The following is a 17,148-nucleotide window of genomic DNA, read 5'->3' as shown; positions in this document are numbered from 1 at the left end:
AGGCTTTTCGTGTCGTCTGTTGAGGGTCAAGCTGTGTTCCCACTGCTCTTGTTCCGAGTTCCTGAATGGCCTTCTGACATTTTGGTTCTGTGTTTCTCTTGGTACCAGGGTGACATGGGTCCTGTTGGGCAAATGGGACTTCCAGGGCCACAGGGACTCAAGGTAACCACCTCAGTACTCATGTTTCTGCCCCTATTCTTTTCATTTGTTCATCAGCTGCTCAGCCTGACAAAAGGGGAGAAGGTTCAATTTTAATGTGATTCGACTTTCACTTGTTGTGTAAACATCTTGTTACTGTTTGTTCACCCCTGTGAAAACACCATATTTTCTTTCCAGTTTCAAAGTGTCCACACTGAGCACAACATCCATTTTAGTAAACTATTTTATTACACTTTTTTGGTGTATGAATAATTAGATATTGTTGGCGTAGGTTCATATGTATAGCCTGTTTCTTATTCATCTAATTTGTTTTGCTGGCCATGATTAAATGAAATGCTGTGAAACATGCAGCTCATTTTTCTAAACACGTTTCAGTGCTAACCAAGTCATCTGTCGGAATGATAAATGATGAGAGTTTGTCTGTGAGGAAATGTCAGAACCTCCACCTCATTATCGCCTGAGCGTGAAATGACAGTTGCAACAATTTAGATGTGGCAAAAAATGTATGATTGACAGATTGCACATGTAAGGCTGTATTCACCCGTTTTAATCTCACAGCAACAATGCCTTAGCTAAATAGGACAGATACGGAATGGAGTGTGGAATATTGCTGACAGCTGGTCAATGGGGCATTTATCCACCATCACTACATTAGACAATAGTGGTATCAGGTCAGATCCACTCATCTGCATATAACATATAATTTCTTGCATTAGGAATTTGTCTTTTCATATACCCCGGCTTGCTCTCCATGAGACACACAGACACACAGATAGGGAGAGACCTGGGGTCAGAGCGCAGGGTCAGCCATTGTACAGCCTGGAGCAGTTGGGGTTAAGGGCCTTGCTCAGGGGCCCAACGAAGTAGGATTCCTCTGCCATCTGTGGGATTTGAACCAGCAACCTTCCAGCCACAGGCGCAGATCCTTAGCCACAGAGCCACCGCTCCTCCCATATAATGACTCAAGTAGAACTCCTGATGGGGAGTTTCTGCATGGGAACAGCTCTACCTGCTAAGAAGTGGACATCGAGGAATACCCCTAAATCCACTCATGATCATTAGTCTCCTGATAGCTGCCAGTATTCATTACAGTACTTATCACTGGGCTGTAAGACAGTTTGTGCATTAACATGGATCTAACACCCTGGATATACAGTAGGTAAGGCCTGGCATTTTCTGGCGAATCCTGGTTCCATGTCCAATTTGACAATGACAAGGGACATTTATTTCTGGAGGAAGTGTTGGGGAACCCCATTGTTCTGGTGGCAGCAGTGTAATGGCTTGCGGGTCTTTTAGTGGTCACCTTGTTGTTGTCAGTTGTAATCTCAACTCACAGTATTTTCTGCCTTCAATTGCTACACCTGTACCACCATCAATGACTTAATCTGTTGTAATATGATAATGTTCATCCCTAGATAGCTAGGGTCAGTCGAACCATTCTGCATCAATCTGAAATCAATGTCATATATTGGCCTGCTGTTTCACTGGATTTAATTACCCAGTAGAGCATCTGTGGGAAAGGCTGGATAGTTGTACACGTCATAAACTACCACCAAATATCACCATCTGGCAGATTGAATGGAGGGAATGTTTGAACCAGTTTGTTTGCATGCTTTCATTTAATTAACCTGTGGAGCCACTGGGGAACTTGCCTTGAATTCACCATGTGCTCAATGCCATAAGTGAGTTTCAAACTGCATCATCAGAAACTTGCTCACCAATCCTGAAATGTTCAAGTGCTAGCTTACTGATTTAACTGTACTTTATCTTGTCTTGAAGCATGAGTTGAATTTGTAAAGTGTTGCAGTTCATTTTTCAATTGTAATATATTAATTTCCAATCCAGAGAGGAAGAGGTGCTGACAGGCAAGCATTACTTTTGCTCATAAATTACAGAAATCTCCTGGCTGTCTTCACTTCCCTCTCATGCTTTTTGGCTTGTATTGCCTTAATTGTTTCTAGGTGAGGTGTTTCATGTAGTTATGTTAAAGGTCTTCCAAACGCCTCCCGGGCAGATGTGATACTTTCATTGCATTATTTACAGTTACAGATATTTATATTTGAAATGAAAACAACCTCAGCGTCATAAACTATACTAAAATATTTTAATTTAAAACATATACACCTTCCTGGTGTCCTGTGTGCATTTGACTTGAATTGTTCTTGGGGGGGGTAACAGTTTCAGAGGGATCAGTTTTAATCTGTGGCTGGATATTTTTCAGGGGGTGGCCGGCAATCCAGGAGAACCAGGACTGAAAGGTGATAAGGTGATCTGAATACTCCCTTATTGCCCTGTGTTTTGTAAAGCATGTGATCTGACAGCCTTTTGGATTCCTCCCACACAAAGAGATGCTCTGTAGAGTCCACTGGCCCCTTTCATGCACACACACTGCTTGTGTCCTATAACTGTGCAGTTCGACATTGTTCCTCCTGCATAATTGACAAACAGTTCAGGATAGATCAGTGCGTCTTTGTGCTTGAAGAGAAGATAATGTGGTACATTTAAACTTTTATGCAGTTCAAAATGTTAGTGTTTTCCTCTATATTTCACAGTGCCGTGCTGCAGATGCAATGCAATGGCTAGCTTCTTCAGAAATATAACCTAATGAACTCTTTTGACTGTTTTATTTAAGAACAAAACCTTAAGAAAGATCTTTGCTTAATTATGGGAATTGTAGTTCTGAAACGTGGAGTGGGAGGTGTTAGTGTGACGGATTTCCAAAGTTACGCATTCCTATTGTCACTTCAATTGTATTGCCTTTTTAAACTAATCTGGCGCGTCAGTTACAAATTTGGTGCTTTAAGAGTAAAATGAATTGATGTTTCCAGGGATCTAATCCTGAAAATCTAAGATTCCTCCCTTGTGCTGCACGTTTGTAATTTTGGCCTACCTGTCTGAGATCTAAATGTAGAATTTTTGACGTTGTAAACAATGTAACACAAAGAAAAGAGTTCTACATGTTTGCAGCCCGTATTTGTTTCCTGTGCCTAGATTTCAAAATGATAACGTTCTGTGAATGCTATTTCAGTGTGTCTTAGATTTGTTTCATCCTAGTTTGTTGAGATCATTATTTTTATAGGTATATTACCATTTGCTGAGCTTGAACCTTTAACCGTGTTTCTTCTCTCTTGTCTTGCAGGGTGAAATTGGAGTTCCTGGGATTCCAGGAGAAATTGGATATCCGGGCGACAAGGTACTCAACTTCATTCATCTTAATTCAGTTAATCAAACCTGTGTTAGATAAACTTGAGTACACTTTTCAAAAAGGCCATTGCCTGTTGTTTGTGTCAGTATTGCATTTAAATGTTTCAGAAATGTGCAATACCTCAGTAAAGAGGAACAATAAATTACAATTTAAAGATAAGTCTCCATGTTGCTGGAAAGCGAAAGTGAGACCCGAGTTGTTTTTCACTCTTAAGTAATACTGGATTCCAAGTTACAAATAAATTGTTTTGTACTACTTTAAAACCGCATCATTTTAAGAACTGAAAGCAATTGAAAAGGCCTATATAAGCAAAACAAGTCCCAGTCACGTTAAGTAATTTAGAGTTTGGCTGGAAAAAAGATAACAGGAACAGAAAGAGAGAGCAGGAAGCTTTGATTCAGCCTTGTATGTCTTATCAGGTGGGAGGAACCTGTCCTGTCTCTTGACCTTCGTGTATTCATTTTAACTTCATTCATCGTTAGGTCATTATGTTCGCCATTGCTCTCTCTGTCCTCATAGGGTCCAACGAGCTGAAAACAATCATGGCACAAAACAAATCTAAAATCTTTACAGCTGTGCAGAATTAATCTAAATCTGAATACATCATTCAGAGTTGTCTTACTGTGGCTGTGCTTGACTCTCCTCCTGAAAATTCTGTGTTCCTCCTTTTGTGTTGTTCTCTGACTTGTTCTGCCTGGTGGTTTAGGGTAATCCAGGTTTGCCAGGGCTGCCAGGAATGAGAGGAAAAGCAGGACCACAGGTGAGTGTCCTGACAACCTGCATTTGTACTTTTTTAAACTGTTGCTAACAGCCAAATTCACATTTAACCAAGTCCTTCACTATACCATTGCATAATGTACTACAGTATATAGTATGTATCGTTAAAAGACACACGTAACCCTCCCTTATGATGATCAATGTTATAGTAATTAACATAAAGTCAAATTAACTAAAGAAATAACATTAATCACAAGCTTAATGTGATCAGTTAACATAAAGAACATGAATCCGTCATCTGCGACCAGGGGATGCCTGCACTTTTTGTCTCTCCCTTCGTGATCAGCACGAATAGTAATGAATGTAATGAATAGGGCAATAAAACTGTCAGTGAGCCCTGTAAAGTAATCTCCAGCCTGTCATTTCCTCAAGCCCCTGACACAGACCAGAATGCTTGATACAATAGGAAAACAAGACCATGTTGAGATGCGAATGCTAGGAAGTGGGTATTTGGGCAGAGGGCAGAAAGAGGCTCACTCCCCAGCAAGATTCGTCTCGCAATTCTACTCTGTTGTACTGCTAATTTGAAATGTGTCTAACCTTTGGTTTGGTTTCATCTTGCTATGCTGTTCCAGTCCATTGGATTGAACATCCAATGGATTGAACCATCGGATGACCCCATCAGATGGACCAAATGGCCAATAACAGTATTTGGTCATGTTAAATTTGCAAATGTCATGACCATACTGCATATTTTAAGAAAACTGCATCACAGGCATATCTGTGGACGTTATATAGTCATTATATAAGTAATTAAATTTAGATGGCTGCACATTTATTTCTATGTATCAGGGTTCACAAACTCAGTTCATTTGCCTCTTCTGACTGTCAGTTCAGTTTGTCATATGCACAAGTGCAATGAAATGCTTATGCATGTTTTCCAATCTGAGTAGTCAATTAAACAGTTAACCTGTATATGATATGAATTAGACATAAATAGGATTTTTCTCAGTTAGTTTTACTACATGAGACATACTTCAGTAAAGCTCCAGTTACAGTTAGATCAGATTACATCAGAGCCTGATTTGAGGTGTTGCAGTTATGTAGCTAATTAAGTAATTAGCCCATTACAGTATTTACCTAGGAATGTGGGTGGAACAAAAAGACAAATTGAGATTGAGACCCTTGCTTCATATTATTGTCATTTAATGCAGATTTGAAGACAAACATTTGATGTTTTAAAACAACTGCTATTATTTTTAAGAATATAATTTCCCACAGGGTAAGCCATCCCACAGACACACACTCCATGTTTATTGTACTTGTAAATTTTAGATGCCAGGGACTAATTGGTTTTGCTTTATCTGTCTTAAAGTCTAAAACTCAGCTCTTGGAGGGCCTAGTGTCTTCAACTTTTTATTCCTGAGTTCTAAGTCAAATCCTTGGTGACATTAGTTCTTTATTTCTGCCCAATTATACTACTAGCCAGGCTCCAGGAAGTTTTATAGGTAACGGTACATATCGAGTGTTTAACTGAGTCATCGGGTTGGAACGAAACCCAGAACACACAAGGACCTCCAAGAACTGAGTTTAAGACCCCTGCCTGAAAGAGTCAAGAGTGACGTTACTGAAATATTGAAGGGCCTTATTGCAAACAACAGGAAGCTGGATAGACCAGTGCTAAGCATTCTGGATTTTTAATCAGGAGGATGTGGGTTCAAGTCCCCACTGCAGAAAATACTTGAGAATGGTACTCTACCCCTGATCATTCCAGTCTACCCCGCAGTAGTGCTGGGGTTAACCCTGGGGTTAACTAGCACCCTATCAAGGATTGTAAAGGTGTTGTCACCTTAGCAATGCAGAAAAAGGATGTACTCCAAGCTCTCTAAAGGAACTTCTTAACAACCTGTTCCTCATTAATCCAAGCGAACAGAAGGAAACCACGAAAATTATGCTATGATGAGTTAAGTGTGAAAGGGCTCTTAAATCCATAAGTAGACTGTACTATTCAGTAGATGCTATGTCCAGTTCTCCATACACTGTACCTTCCTTATTTTCTTCTTTTAAAGGGAAAGCAAGGTGAGAAAGGGCAAGATGGCTTACCAGGCCCACCAGGCCCTGAGGTAAGTGTTCTTTATTCCAGCGATGTATAGTCTGCTCATATGGAATGAGTGTGCAGTACATCTTACTTGACCACAATCAATATTCTGATATTCTAACTTTTCAAAGCGCACAAACAGCCTATAGATATTCAGTAATTGTAACTCTTAAGACCACCTACGGCAGCCCCCCTAGCTGGAATCGAAATGAAAGCCATTCTCTGCTGCTATTCGCTTTTCAGGCTGTTTGAACTTTTCTGTAGTTGAGAGGTGTGGTTAACAGGTATAAAAGACATTCTTGCCATTACCCCAGGTTCATCTTAGATCCTGTTGCGAATTGCTTTGGCAAATTTAGTTGAATAATAACTGAGCCTTTTGTTATTGCTAAACAAGTCTTTAAAACAAAACATATATTTTAAAAATCTCCCAGCGCCTCCTTAAAACATTTTTTAAATGTTTTCATTGCTTTAAAATGAGAGATATCAGTTTGTAATATTAGGTTTTGTCAGTCTGAGATTTTTAACTAGAGAAAGATGTTACTGAATTATTACAGATGTTATGTAGGGATGGATCAAACAATGCAAAACAATCTGTTGTTTATCGAGTGGTATGTGCTTGGAGAAAGTACATCAAAATACCACTTTTCACTCTACAAATGGGAGCAACAAAGGAACACTCTGGTGTACAGCAAAGTGAAAGCGTTAACAATGTAGGCGAACAGTGGAAGCTGGCACTGGGTAGCAATTTACATGTTTACCACGCTCATGAGAAAACATTACACACTGAAAAATGCAGAATAGCATGGAGTCTCAAAGCAAGCAGTCACAGTTTGTCTCAGGCAGGGCTGCTGTGGTAAACATGCTAAACCCCAGTTTCCTGCATAATTCTTCCTGAACATAAGGACATCATAAGTATCCACCAGGCAAAAACCAAAGCATTCATTTCCCTATGTTCAGACAAAAAACTATTTTTACTTTTGCTTTTTTTTGCTACAGCTTTTGGTAATTGCTCCCCCTGCTGGCATTGAAAAGACTGAAATTCTTCTTTTTCTCTAAAATGTTACATTTTAGTAAAGGCCAGATTAGTTCAGGTGGGTAGCTTCGTCAGCATGCGTAGGCTGCAAAGGAACAAGTAATAGGTTTATTCCCTGCTGAAAAAAAAGAAGAAAGAAAACAACGTTTTGGTATCACACCTGATAAGGCCAAATTAGTCGCATGTCAGGCCTGTAAGAACACTGATGGTGTTCTTTGCTCTTTGATTGCCTTTTTATACAGTATGCTTTTTATTGAAATAGTCTCCCATGTGTAGCTGATCTCTTAAAATGTCTGCCTCATGAAGAGACAATTGGTTACACACAACAGAAGCTGATCATTATGTCAAACAACTGCAATAGTTTAGTTTAAACTTTTAAACTTTAAGCTTTCTTTAATGAAAGAAACTCCCAATTAAATCCATAGAAATTAAATATATTTACACTTATGTCTTTGAATGCCCAATAGCACCATTTCTGAGAAACACATTAGTCTATATTCAGCATATTAGTTTATTCTTTATCAATTGATTTACAACAATATAACTTGTGTTATGTTTTCTATTTATTTTTTGCTGCCAAGCTCATAGAAGTAAGACAACCTACAGTATCTTAAATGACTTCAGAAAGAGTTTGCCCGTATTTTTACAGTATCTCTACCCCTCTCCCCACTTGTCACGTTCAGCTCTTAATTAAACAGAAGAATACATTGCCGTCAAAGTGACTAGGGTTTGCCTACAGTATTTGGAGGCCACGTGTTTAGCTTTGCTTTTGTAAATTTGTAAAATACTTAAGGATTAAGATGTAGGAGAAAAACTACTAACAGCAGCTTGCTTGAATCTTCAAAGTAAATGTTTTGTGGATCTTAGACACTATATAAATAGTTGCAGTATAGCAGTCTGGTACCTTAATTGAGAATTATTTTTATCTAATCTAAACGGCTAGACTGCAGAATTCCTTTCAGTGCTGTCTGCACTTTTATCTGGACAAGAGCTGACCTCTTTTTTTCTTTTTCTTTGAACTACCTGTTTGAATATTCTTAAACCCTGAAGGCCTGTACCAAAAGGTTGGCCTTTCATGTATTGCTCCCATTTTTCTTTGCTGAACTTTTCAAGTGGAACAGGTCCCATATTGAACAATAGAGCTGTGACTGAAATGCTAAGGTGGTCTTAAAGTCATTTCCTTTCTGTTGTGGACAGGGCTTTCCAGGAGACATTGGACCACCAGGGCAAAACGGTCCTGAAGGCCCAAAGGTAAGCAACAAATTATACTCTCTTTACAGTTATATAGCGCTTTTCTGGACACTCCACTCAAAGCTTTTTACAGTTAATGGGGAATCCCACTGCCACCACCAATGTGCAGCCCCAGCTGGATGATAAAATGGCAGCCAGAGTGCACCAGTTCGCTTCCCACACACCAGCTCTCAGGGGGGAGGAGAACAGAGTGATGGAGCCAGTTCAGAGATGGAGATTATTAGGGGGCCATGACTGGTAAAAGCCAGGGGGAAATTTGGCCAGGACACAGGGGTAACGCCCCTACTCTTTTCGAGAAACGCCCTGGGATTTTTAATGACCACAAAGTCAGGACCTCGGTTTTACATCTCTTCTATAGGACAGCGCCTTTTTACACTATACTGGGGCATTAGGACCCACACAGACCGCAGGGTGAGAACCCCATGCTGGCCCCACTAACACCACTTCCAGCAGCAACCTTAGTTTTTCCCAGGAGGTCTCTCATCCAGGTACTGACCAGGCTACCAGTGGGCTGGGCTACCAGTGGTGAGCTGCAGGGCAATATATATTTTATGGGTTACTGTGGCTAGCAGCTACAGTTCTCACAACATGATAAAAAGGTGCCACAAAAACAAGTCACAACACATGATAAAATGTGCCTTCCTCTGGGAGTACGTTATTTCTAAGGAACAGACAGAATTGTTCCTTTCACCATCCTGCTCTATGGCTTAATGGGAATTTGGGATGCACTCTAGCAAAACCCACCAACTGAAGAGTTTCTAAAAACTAAACGTTTAGTGATGCTATCTATATGCCTGCTCTTTTGCAAATCATCATTCAGGATGAAGAATAGCAGAAGAATTCACATATATCCATAACCTACCTGTAATCCTTTTTTCTAATCAAACCATCTGGTGTCACCAAAAGTAGGTGCTCTTATTAATTTTTCCAAGCATAAACCAAAATCCACTATGAATGTCTACATCAAGATTTTAAATGCATTGACTGTTAAGTTATAACTATTTCATAAGCAAAGAGTCTTTTTTAGGAGAGTTAATTGTATTTTTAGATTTTATTCCTGTTTTTTGTAACAGGTTTTTTGGTTAGAAAAAACCAAAATCCACTATGAATGCCTACATCAAGATTTTAAATGCATTGACTGTTAAGTTATAACTATTTCATAAGCAAAGAGTCTTTTTTAGGAGAGTTAATTGTATTTTTAGATTTTATTCCTGTTTTTTGTAGGGAAAACCAGGTGCCAGAGGTTTACCAGGCCCGAGAGGAGTTCCAGGCCTAGAGGTGAGACCCTCAAACTCAGTAACTGTCTTTCCACATTTGTCCACATCATTGAAAGGATGTGTTCTGCCAAAAATGGGATGGCCATTTATAACTGCAATATTTTGAATGCTGAGCGAGGACGGATCACAAGGAGATCTATTCTGGAACTGAAGCACATTTTGAAATGTGAACAGTTTGTACTTTTGTCGTGTAAATATTGACCAAGAAAAAATCATAATGATTCTGTGCCAGCTGATATAACACTCATGCAAAATCCACACAGGTGTGATGTGTATCAGTAATGCTCTCAAAATAGTTTTTTTTTCATTTTCAGATTTAGGCCATCCATTAGATAGGTGTTACAGAATAGGTATAGGATAACACTGTTTTGATGTATCTCAAAGGGTCAGTCTAATATGATTGTATTATTGATAATAACTTATCCCCTTTTCTGAACTCTGTGCCCAGAAATGGAAAGCTTACTAAATACACTATTCTTTAATCTTTTGTCAAAGTAGATGGATTGCATATAGTTAAAGTGCTTTTATTTCATTATAACCCTTAAACATTTACAAGTTGTGCTTGATGTTATTTTGACAGCATGGAATCTAAAAAAGTTCAATGGAAACTACTAAGTTGGGCACAATTGGAGAACAGTTCAGTTCAAATTTAATAAGCAAGCTATATTGATTGCTCCTTTGTGTTAGAAGGCAATGAATGGTTATGTTTAAAAAAAATGTAAAGTTCAGTAAGTTTCTTTTGGTTTCCAGGGTGACGAAGGGCCCATAGGACCTCCTGGGGCCCCAGGGTTAGAGGTGAGTTTTAATCATTTATTTAATCTCATAATAAAATGGGTGGACAATATAGGACAGTTGTACAAAGAATGGATTAAAGAGGCTGTATCACAAATTACATTTTAAAATGTTTCATAGAATTTACAGGGGAAACTTAACGAGTATAGAAATGATTGGGTCCCATTAGAGACATATTTGAATGGTACTGCTTGTTAAGGATATTAGTTGGAAGGATTTATTATTTTTTTGTGACTGTAATTTTTTTGTTGTTGTTGGTATTGTCTAATAAGAACAAAAATGAGAGAGTGAAAAAAAAAATATAAAAAAAAATAAAGAAGTCCTCCAAAGTTGGGGAAGTGGAGGTGGGTTAAAAAAAAAACAAATAATAATAATGTATTTAATCTCAAAACACAAAGCCTCTTCATTCTCTCCACACTTGTTGGTACAAAATGCCAACCTCTTCATGCCTGGTTTTAAGGACTGCTTTGCATTTTCTAGAAAATAACTTTCTCTCGTCTTGGCCACTGGCCTTCATAACCTTCAGGTTTACTTGTCTATCTCAAAAGAGTAAGCAAACTCGGAAACAAGCTCGCCGGGCATTTATGGACCTCTGGTCATTTGGAACGCTTGTGGTCAGCAGTAAAACACTGGACTGAGTGGCAGTGGGTTAGTGCTATATTCAGACACCACACATTAGTCTGCCAGGTTTTTTTTTAAAAAGGTTTTGACATTATCCCACAATTTCATTGCCATATTAAATATTCTGTCTTCTGCTGTAAAGAGAAATATTTTTGTAAGTGCTGGAAGACTTATAAGGCAGTAACCAGCTTGCCTGATTTGCCGACTCAAGATACCTAAACCAACTGCGGCTAAATCTTACATTGGATTGTCACACAGGATCTATTTCTTTCAAAGTCCATTTTGTCTGGGTGCAGCCTCTACCTGAATATCCACAGTATGCAGCTTATTGTATGCTTGGTAGAGGTGGGGGAGGATGTGTGTCTTTAGCACTTTGATTTTTATAATCTGCTATTGGTTTGGCATCATTTTAACTAAGCCTGGTGTAAAAATGTTCCCAAAAGTTCAATCTTAGCGAATTTTTAGATGTGGGGCTTTAAAAAAAGTTTAAAGGTGGGGCTAAGCACAACAGTACTACAATAAAAGCGCTACAGTACTATAGTGAAACAGAAGCTGTTACTCTTGGAAAGCAAGCTGTATCCTTAATTAAACCAATTTTATTTTGTTTACAATCAAAGTGCATATGATGAAATAATAATACTTTTATTTCAACAGTTATGTTTTTATTCACTTTGTTGACTGATATATTTGTGAATTAAGAGACAAGCCCCACCTTAAATAAGGTGGCCCCAAGGGACTGAACAGATGGAAAAACTCCTTGATGGATACTGGACACGCCAGCAGGCAGTTCTGTCTAATAAAATGGAAAGAAAAGACTCAGTAGTAGCCTTCCAGACATCTACTACAATCCAAACACCCTGAAAGACCTTTATATACCCACATATACTTATTAACTGCTTATGAAAATTTAGAATTGTCACCACCAATTCTCTAATTCATTGACTAATTACCACCTGGTTTGTCTATTTACAAATAAAAGAGGTCTTTGGCGACCTCTAGTGGCAGGTTTGCCGCGATTACAGTCCCTTCCAAGACCTGCCAGCCACACACTATACGTGGAAAAACTGAGCCCATCAAGGTCTCACAGCTTTATACAGGATCCACAGAGGTTCTGTATTGTCATCCAGCAGACAGTTTATTTCCATGCTCAGGATATGCACATAAAACTTGCTGTCAGCTGAGCCAAGAGGAAGTGATGTTTATTACAGACAACTGATGCCCATTCTGGACTGTAAATTGTGCAGCAACATGAAAACAGCATTTATAAAAACACCCAGACAGCTAAAAAATACAGTAATCCTGCTGTCTGGCTGTATTCTTGTTGCAAAAGGCTTTGGCAGTGGTTCAATTCTTGCTATCCCATGCATAATGTGACTGTCAATAACTGTTTATTCCATTGGCAGTGCTAAGAGAGTTAATTTTAGACATCCACGAACTTTGTCTGCAAGTTCCTAAGGGCAGCCTCTCCTACACACTCTTGTAGGTGTTCAAATATTTAGCCCACGTACATATGTTAATGCTCATGAGTCAGTCTGTTCTGTACCTTACAAAAGCAGTTTTCTCCCAGTCTTTTAAAGTACAGATTACATCTGCTGTTTGCAGCTATTTTTTTCTATTTCTCATTACCAGTGCTCTGTTTCTGCTTAGTTTTCTGTGCCAACTTTTCCTGCTTAGAGGAGATTTCGCCCAGCTATACTGTATGTAAAAAGACAGCACAGGGAAGTGTATCAGTGATTCACTTACCTGATACACCACCTAATTAACATTTTTTTCCACCAAAGAGTTTGTGAAATACTGATAATCTTCCTATCTGTCCCCATTATCATTATCTTCTGTCTTCATTTTTAAGCTGCAATTACAAAACTAACAAGGGGATCCTAGGTTGCTGCTGTAGAATCCATGATTAACCAGAAACAAAAGCTCTGTGTACTGTATAAGGTTGTAATGTTTTATAAATTGTTCTGTTTAATCATCCAAGATATTGCCCTGAAGACTGGTTTTATTTCAGCATTCTGATTTCAGAATTCTCTTATCCAATAACCTCCAGTTTCAAAAATTATTTTGCCTAAAAATGTAAAAATGCCAAATGTTTTCTGTAGCCTAGGATTTTATTTTATCTATTGCTATACAAGAGAAGAGAATGTCATATCTTCCTTTTCAGAATCATACTGATGTGGAGTTCTTCTCCCTGAATATACATTTAAAGATGACTTAACACTGAACTCTTACGTGGAAACTTTCATTTCTGAAGTTTTTTCCCTGAATGTGATCTTTTACCTTTTATATTTTGTTGATGTGATATTACTGTATTAAAATGATTTATTTGCTGCCAGGAAAAAAAATACTGAACAGGCCAACCAAAGCACTGGTGAATTTAAAAGAATAAAGCATTTGATAGTTGCTGGCAAAATCGCTCCTAAATATTCTTAACTCCTTCATCTCTCCAGGGCAATTTATCTTGACTTATATTTGCTTTGGTGTTTTTATTTGGGATTTGTATTTGGTGTTTATTATGGATGATGACAAAATCATTCTAGGGAACTAAGAGTTAAGTTCCCCCTCAAAAGCAGATGGTTTCCAGGGTAGGATTGAGATGATCTAGTCAGAATTCTCTCAGCCTTCTGGAAGTGATTAGGCCTGTGACAATACCTACAGTGCTGTCAGGCAAAGAGGTGTCACTTCTGCAGTCAGTTCTTCCCCTCCTGTCAGGTGCTGGAGAGCTTAGTGCTACAAGTGACCAAGATCTTGTCAGCTGGCCATGTCAGAGAAGCAATGCCTGTGTGGCTCATTCTCCCCTGAGCAGGTGCAGGAGTCAGTGCATGAAGGCCAAGTCTGAAAACAGTTGGCGAGGGCATATGATACAAATAATGGGTAATGGCAAATTTAAAAGGAAAATGAGAACCACGTCAGGCAGTACTCTGTAGTTTAGAGTGAATTCATCTATTTCACCAGCTTGAGAATTCCTAAGCAGTTATTCACGACTCACGGGATTATCTTCGTTACAGCAAACTAAATGTTTGCAAAGAATCGATGGATATAGAGGAAGTGATAGGTGAGGCAGACTAAGAAAAGCTTTCTTAAGAACTGACGTCAAAAACCTCTGAATCAGAATGGCCTAATCGGTCCTATATCAAGCCGGACAAATATATATTGTTCAATTCCAGCGCCTTTCTTCTATTCTACCCTTCAGGGTCTATTGTGTAACCCATTATTCACACACGTATTGATAAGAAACGGTTTGCGCAATTTAAAAAGGGGGTGTTTTGATGCCAGAGACTGGGTTATAGGTGTAGCCCTGTGGGGCAGATACTCACCTTAATCTTCTTGCCTTCACAGCTGAGAGCTGGTTTGAGGGTGGAGGGGTTTTGAAGTGAGGGTGTTTACAGTCCTCTCTTTTTTTCTGTTCAGGGCAGACCGGGGCGGAAAGGATTCCCTGGAAAACCGGGCCCTGATGGTCTGAAGGTAACCGAGAGGCGAATACTGTTCATATACCTAACAAAGAGCATTTGTCTTGTGTGTGTGGCAGGGGGGCACTTCTTACAATGTGCTTCATTGTATCTCCTGTATATTAGATGTGTGCATGGTTTCAAGAAATCTGGAGCTTAAAGGGTTTTCATGCCTCTGCTTCTTGATTCTGGTTTTTGAAACCTACAGTAGCATTTCTTAGCTCGTGTGATGTTTTTCCCTTTCTTCGTGGATCACATTTGAGACAAGTTGATCTGCAAATTACCCGGGGCATTGCAAATGAAAAAAGCTGAAAAATCTCACAACCAAAAGCTGAAGCCATGGGTGATATAAATTTCAAATCCATGAGTAATATTTCCTTTTCATCTGCGATATACACCTCTTGTGGTCCACCATCCACAAATTTCAAAATCTGCATCAATTTACTTGAATTCGGAGGCAGCATCCTTTATATCTTCTTTATAAAGAGGAATAAGAGAGGCTGCTGGTGGATATCAAACTTGTGCAGTCACAGCTGGATCATGTCTCAATTATTTTTTAACACAGTTTAAGCTTGTGGGTCTTTTTCATTTGGAGGTATAATAAGCCTGTGATCCTACACAAGGTTAGGCTGCTGAAAGAGGCAGATAACAACAGTTCATATACTGTGTTTGCTTAGGTCTTCAGGGAACTAAAGGTAGGTTAATGATTGCTCTATTATTCTATGTGTCAGCATGATAGCAACTCACTAAAACAGTGAGTTGGAAGAACTCAACTCCACCTCTAAAAATGCCGCAGAAAATCTGATCACAGAGAAGCTGAAAAGCTACTTCCAAGCCTTCAGCCATGTTGCAGTGATTCTGTCTTACTGCAGCAATGACTCAGCTGTTTGTGCACACAAGCAAGTTATTTATTATCAGGCTCTGTTAAATTGCTTTGCCCTGTTGACTGTACTGAGTAATGGGTTTTGATAATATTTTGTCACTGATTAAATTTTTGTCTCTGTGCTCAACTAATTTGTGTTGCTGGATTTGGATTTTCCATTGAGTTTCCATTGAGTTCTGCTTCCAATAAAGCAGTCCTGTGTGTGTTTGATAGTGTTGTACACATGCAAGTGTGTTTAGTATTTAAATGAAACAACCATTAACTAACCCTTATATTGCAGGGGGAGCCTGGCATAACTGGAAAGGTTGGCAAGCTTGGAGAAAGGGTAATCACTTTCCTTAAGCAATATCATTTTTATTTCGTCTTGTTAGCACTGTCGACAAACATTCTCGTTCATTAATTGGATTTTTAGGGGTTGATTGGCTTCATCGGCCCCGTGGGAGAGATGGGAATCTCAGGAGAAAAGGTGAGCTTGTGCTGTTCGTCTGCTCATGAAAAAATATTTTTTCAACTTTTGTTCAGCTTTATTTGAATGGTTGTTGTATTTGCTAAGTGTATCATTAGAAAACGTGCATGCCTTCTTTGATATGTGCCCCCATCTAATAAACGTTTTCTCACAGTGACCGAAAATGTATGGTTGGCTAGTCCAGCATGGTACAGGCTTCCATCACTTTTCCTTGCTAGAACAATTCCAAAACAAGAATCCGATGGAAAACCACTGAAACCAGTAGAATTTCATGCACCATTAACCCTCATCACAACCTCAAGTGGAGGGGAGCTTGGATGAAGATGATGGAGTTGTGCTGCCACAAGCATGTAAAATGTTCTTTCATGCTGGGAATTTCCTTGATCAGCTTTCTCTGCCTATTGAGTTTGAAGGACTACGTACTAGACAACAGAAGCTGTTGGATTTAGTTCATGTTGTCAGCCTGATGTGGGACTGCCCTCTCTTCTTATTTGGTCATAAAAAACAGTATGTCTAATCCTATGTTTTTACATATACTGTAGATTTACACCCATGTACTTGGATATTCCCCTAAGAAATCAAGGAAAGACAGGAGCAGTCTAAAGCACTGTGCTCAAGTCAGTCGTGCCTGGAGAGTGTATTTAAAAACCATTTCTGACAATGTGGCGGCACACTACCACTTCTGATCCTTGTGTTTTAGGACTGTTGGAGTATGGAACAAATTACCAACCATGTAGTCAATTCCCTGGCTTCTTTCAAAAATAAACTGGGTGAAACGTTTGCATCCATTAGTTGCTAAATTTGTTACCTTCTGTTGTTCACCTTCTTTGATAGTTTAAGTGATAATGTTTTCTTCTGCTGCTATATCCCTCTTGAAACAGTCACCCCCATGTGGCATTTCAGTAACTACTCTGGTTCAAAATCATCTTTGTTTCTTTTTTCTTCTAACAGAGCTTTTGTGTTTTTTCCAAGTGATTTGCTTGCGCATTATCATGGTGTTTGTGTTGCCAGGGCGACCGAGGGGAAATGGGTCTTCCTGGCCCTCCAGGAGAAAAGGGAGCGATGGTAAGGAGTAAGTCTGGACCCGATTTCTGTTCCCACTGCTGTACGACTTGGACATGAAACACTGAGGAGCTGGGGTGGAAGAGGGGTTTGAACCCATCCTACTGAAATACAGTACAGAATATGAACAAACCACTC

The 17,148-nt window shown here is 39.2% G+C and overlaps 1 protein-coding gene across 4 annotated transcripts in view; it reads left to right on the top strand.

Annotated features, from left to right (window-relative positions):
* The window catches only part of LOC102685690 (collagen alpha-1(XXVII) chain B), a 155,604-nt gene that overhangs the window by 82,808 nt on the left and 55,648 nt on the right, over nucleotides 1-17,148 (top strand). For all 4 annotated transcript variants that reach the window (XM_015366777.2, XM_015366773.2, XM_015366775.2 and 1 more), the window contains exons 15-26: nucleotides 109-162; nucleotides 2,381-2,425; nucleotides 3,299-3,352; nucleotides 4,071-4,124; nucleotides 6,151-6,204; nucleotides 8,410-8,463; nucleotides 9,688-9,741; nucleotides 10,491-10,535; nucleotides 14,562-14,615; nucleotides 15,763-15,807; nucleotides 15,895-15,948; nucleotides 16,960-17,013. In XM_015366777.2, coding sequence (XP_015222263.2) covers nucleotides 109-162; nucleotides 2,381-2,425; nucleotides 3,299-3,352; nucleotides 4,071-4,124; nucleotides 6,151-6,204; nucleotides 8,410-8,463; nucleotides 9,688-9,741; nucleotides 10,491-10,535; nucleotides 14,562-14,615; nucleotides 15,763-15,807; nucleotides 15,895-15,948; nucleotides 16,960-17,013 — 621 coding nt within the window. The remainder of the gene's footprint in view (nucleotides 1-108; nucleotides 163-2,380; nucleotides 2,426-3,298; nucleotides 3,353-4,070; nucleotides 4,125-6,150; nucleotides 6,205-8,409; nucleotides 8,464-9,687; nucleotides 9,742-10,490; nucleotides 10,536-14,561; nucleotides 14,616-15,762; nucleotides 15,808-15,894; nucleotides 15,949-16,959; nucleotides 17,014-17,148) is intronic.

This window comes from Lepisosteus oculatus, chromosome 24 (genome assembly GCF_040954835.1).
Source record: "Lepisosteus oculatus isolate fLepOcu1 chromosome 24, fLepOcu1.hap2, whole genome shotgun sequence".
Classification (NCBI taxonomy): domain Eukaryota; kingdom Metazoa; phylum Chordata; class Actinopteri; order Semionotiformes; family Lepisosteidae; genus Lepisosteus; species Lepisosteus oculatus.
This window is presented reverse-complemented; position numbering and strand designations above follow the sequence as displayed.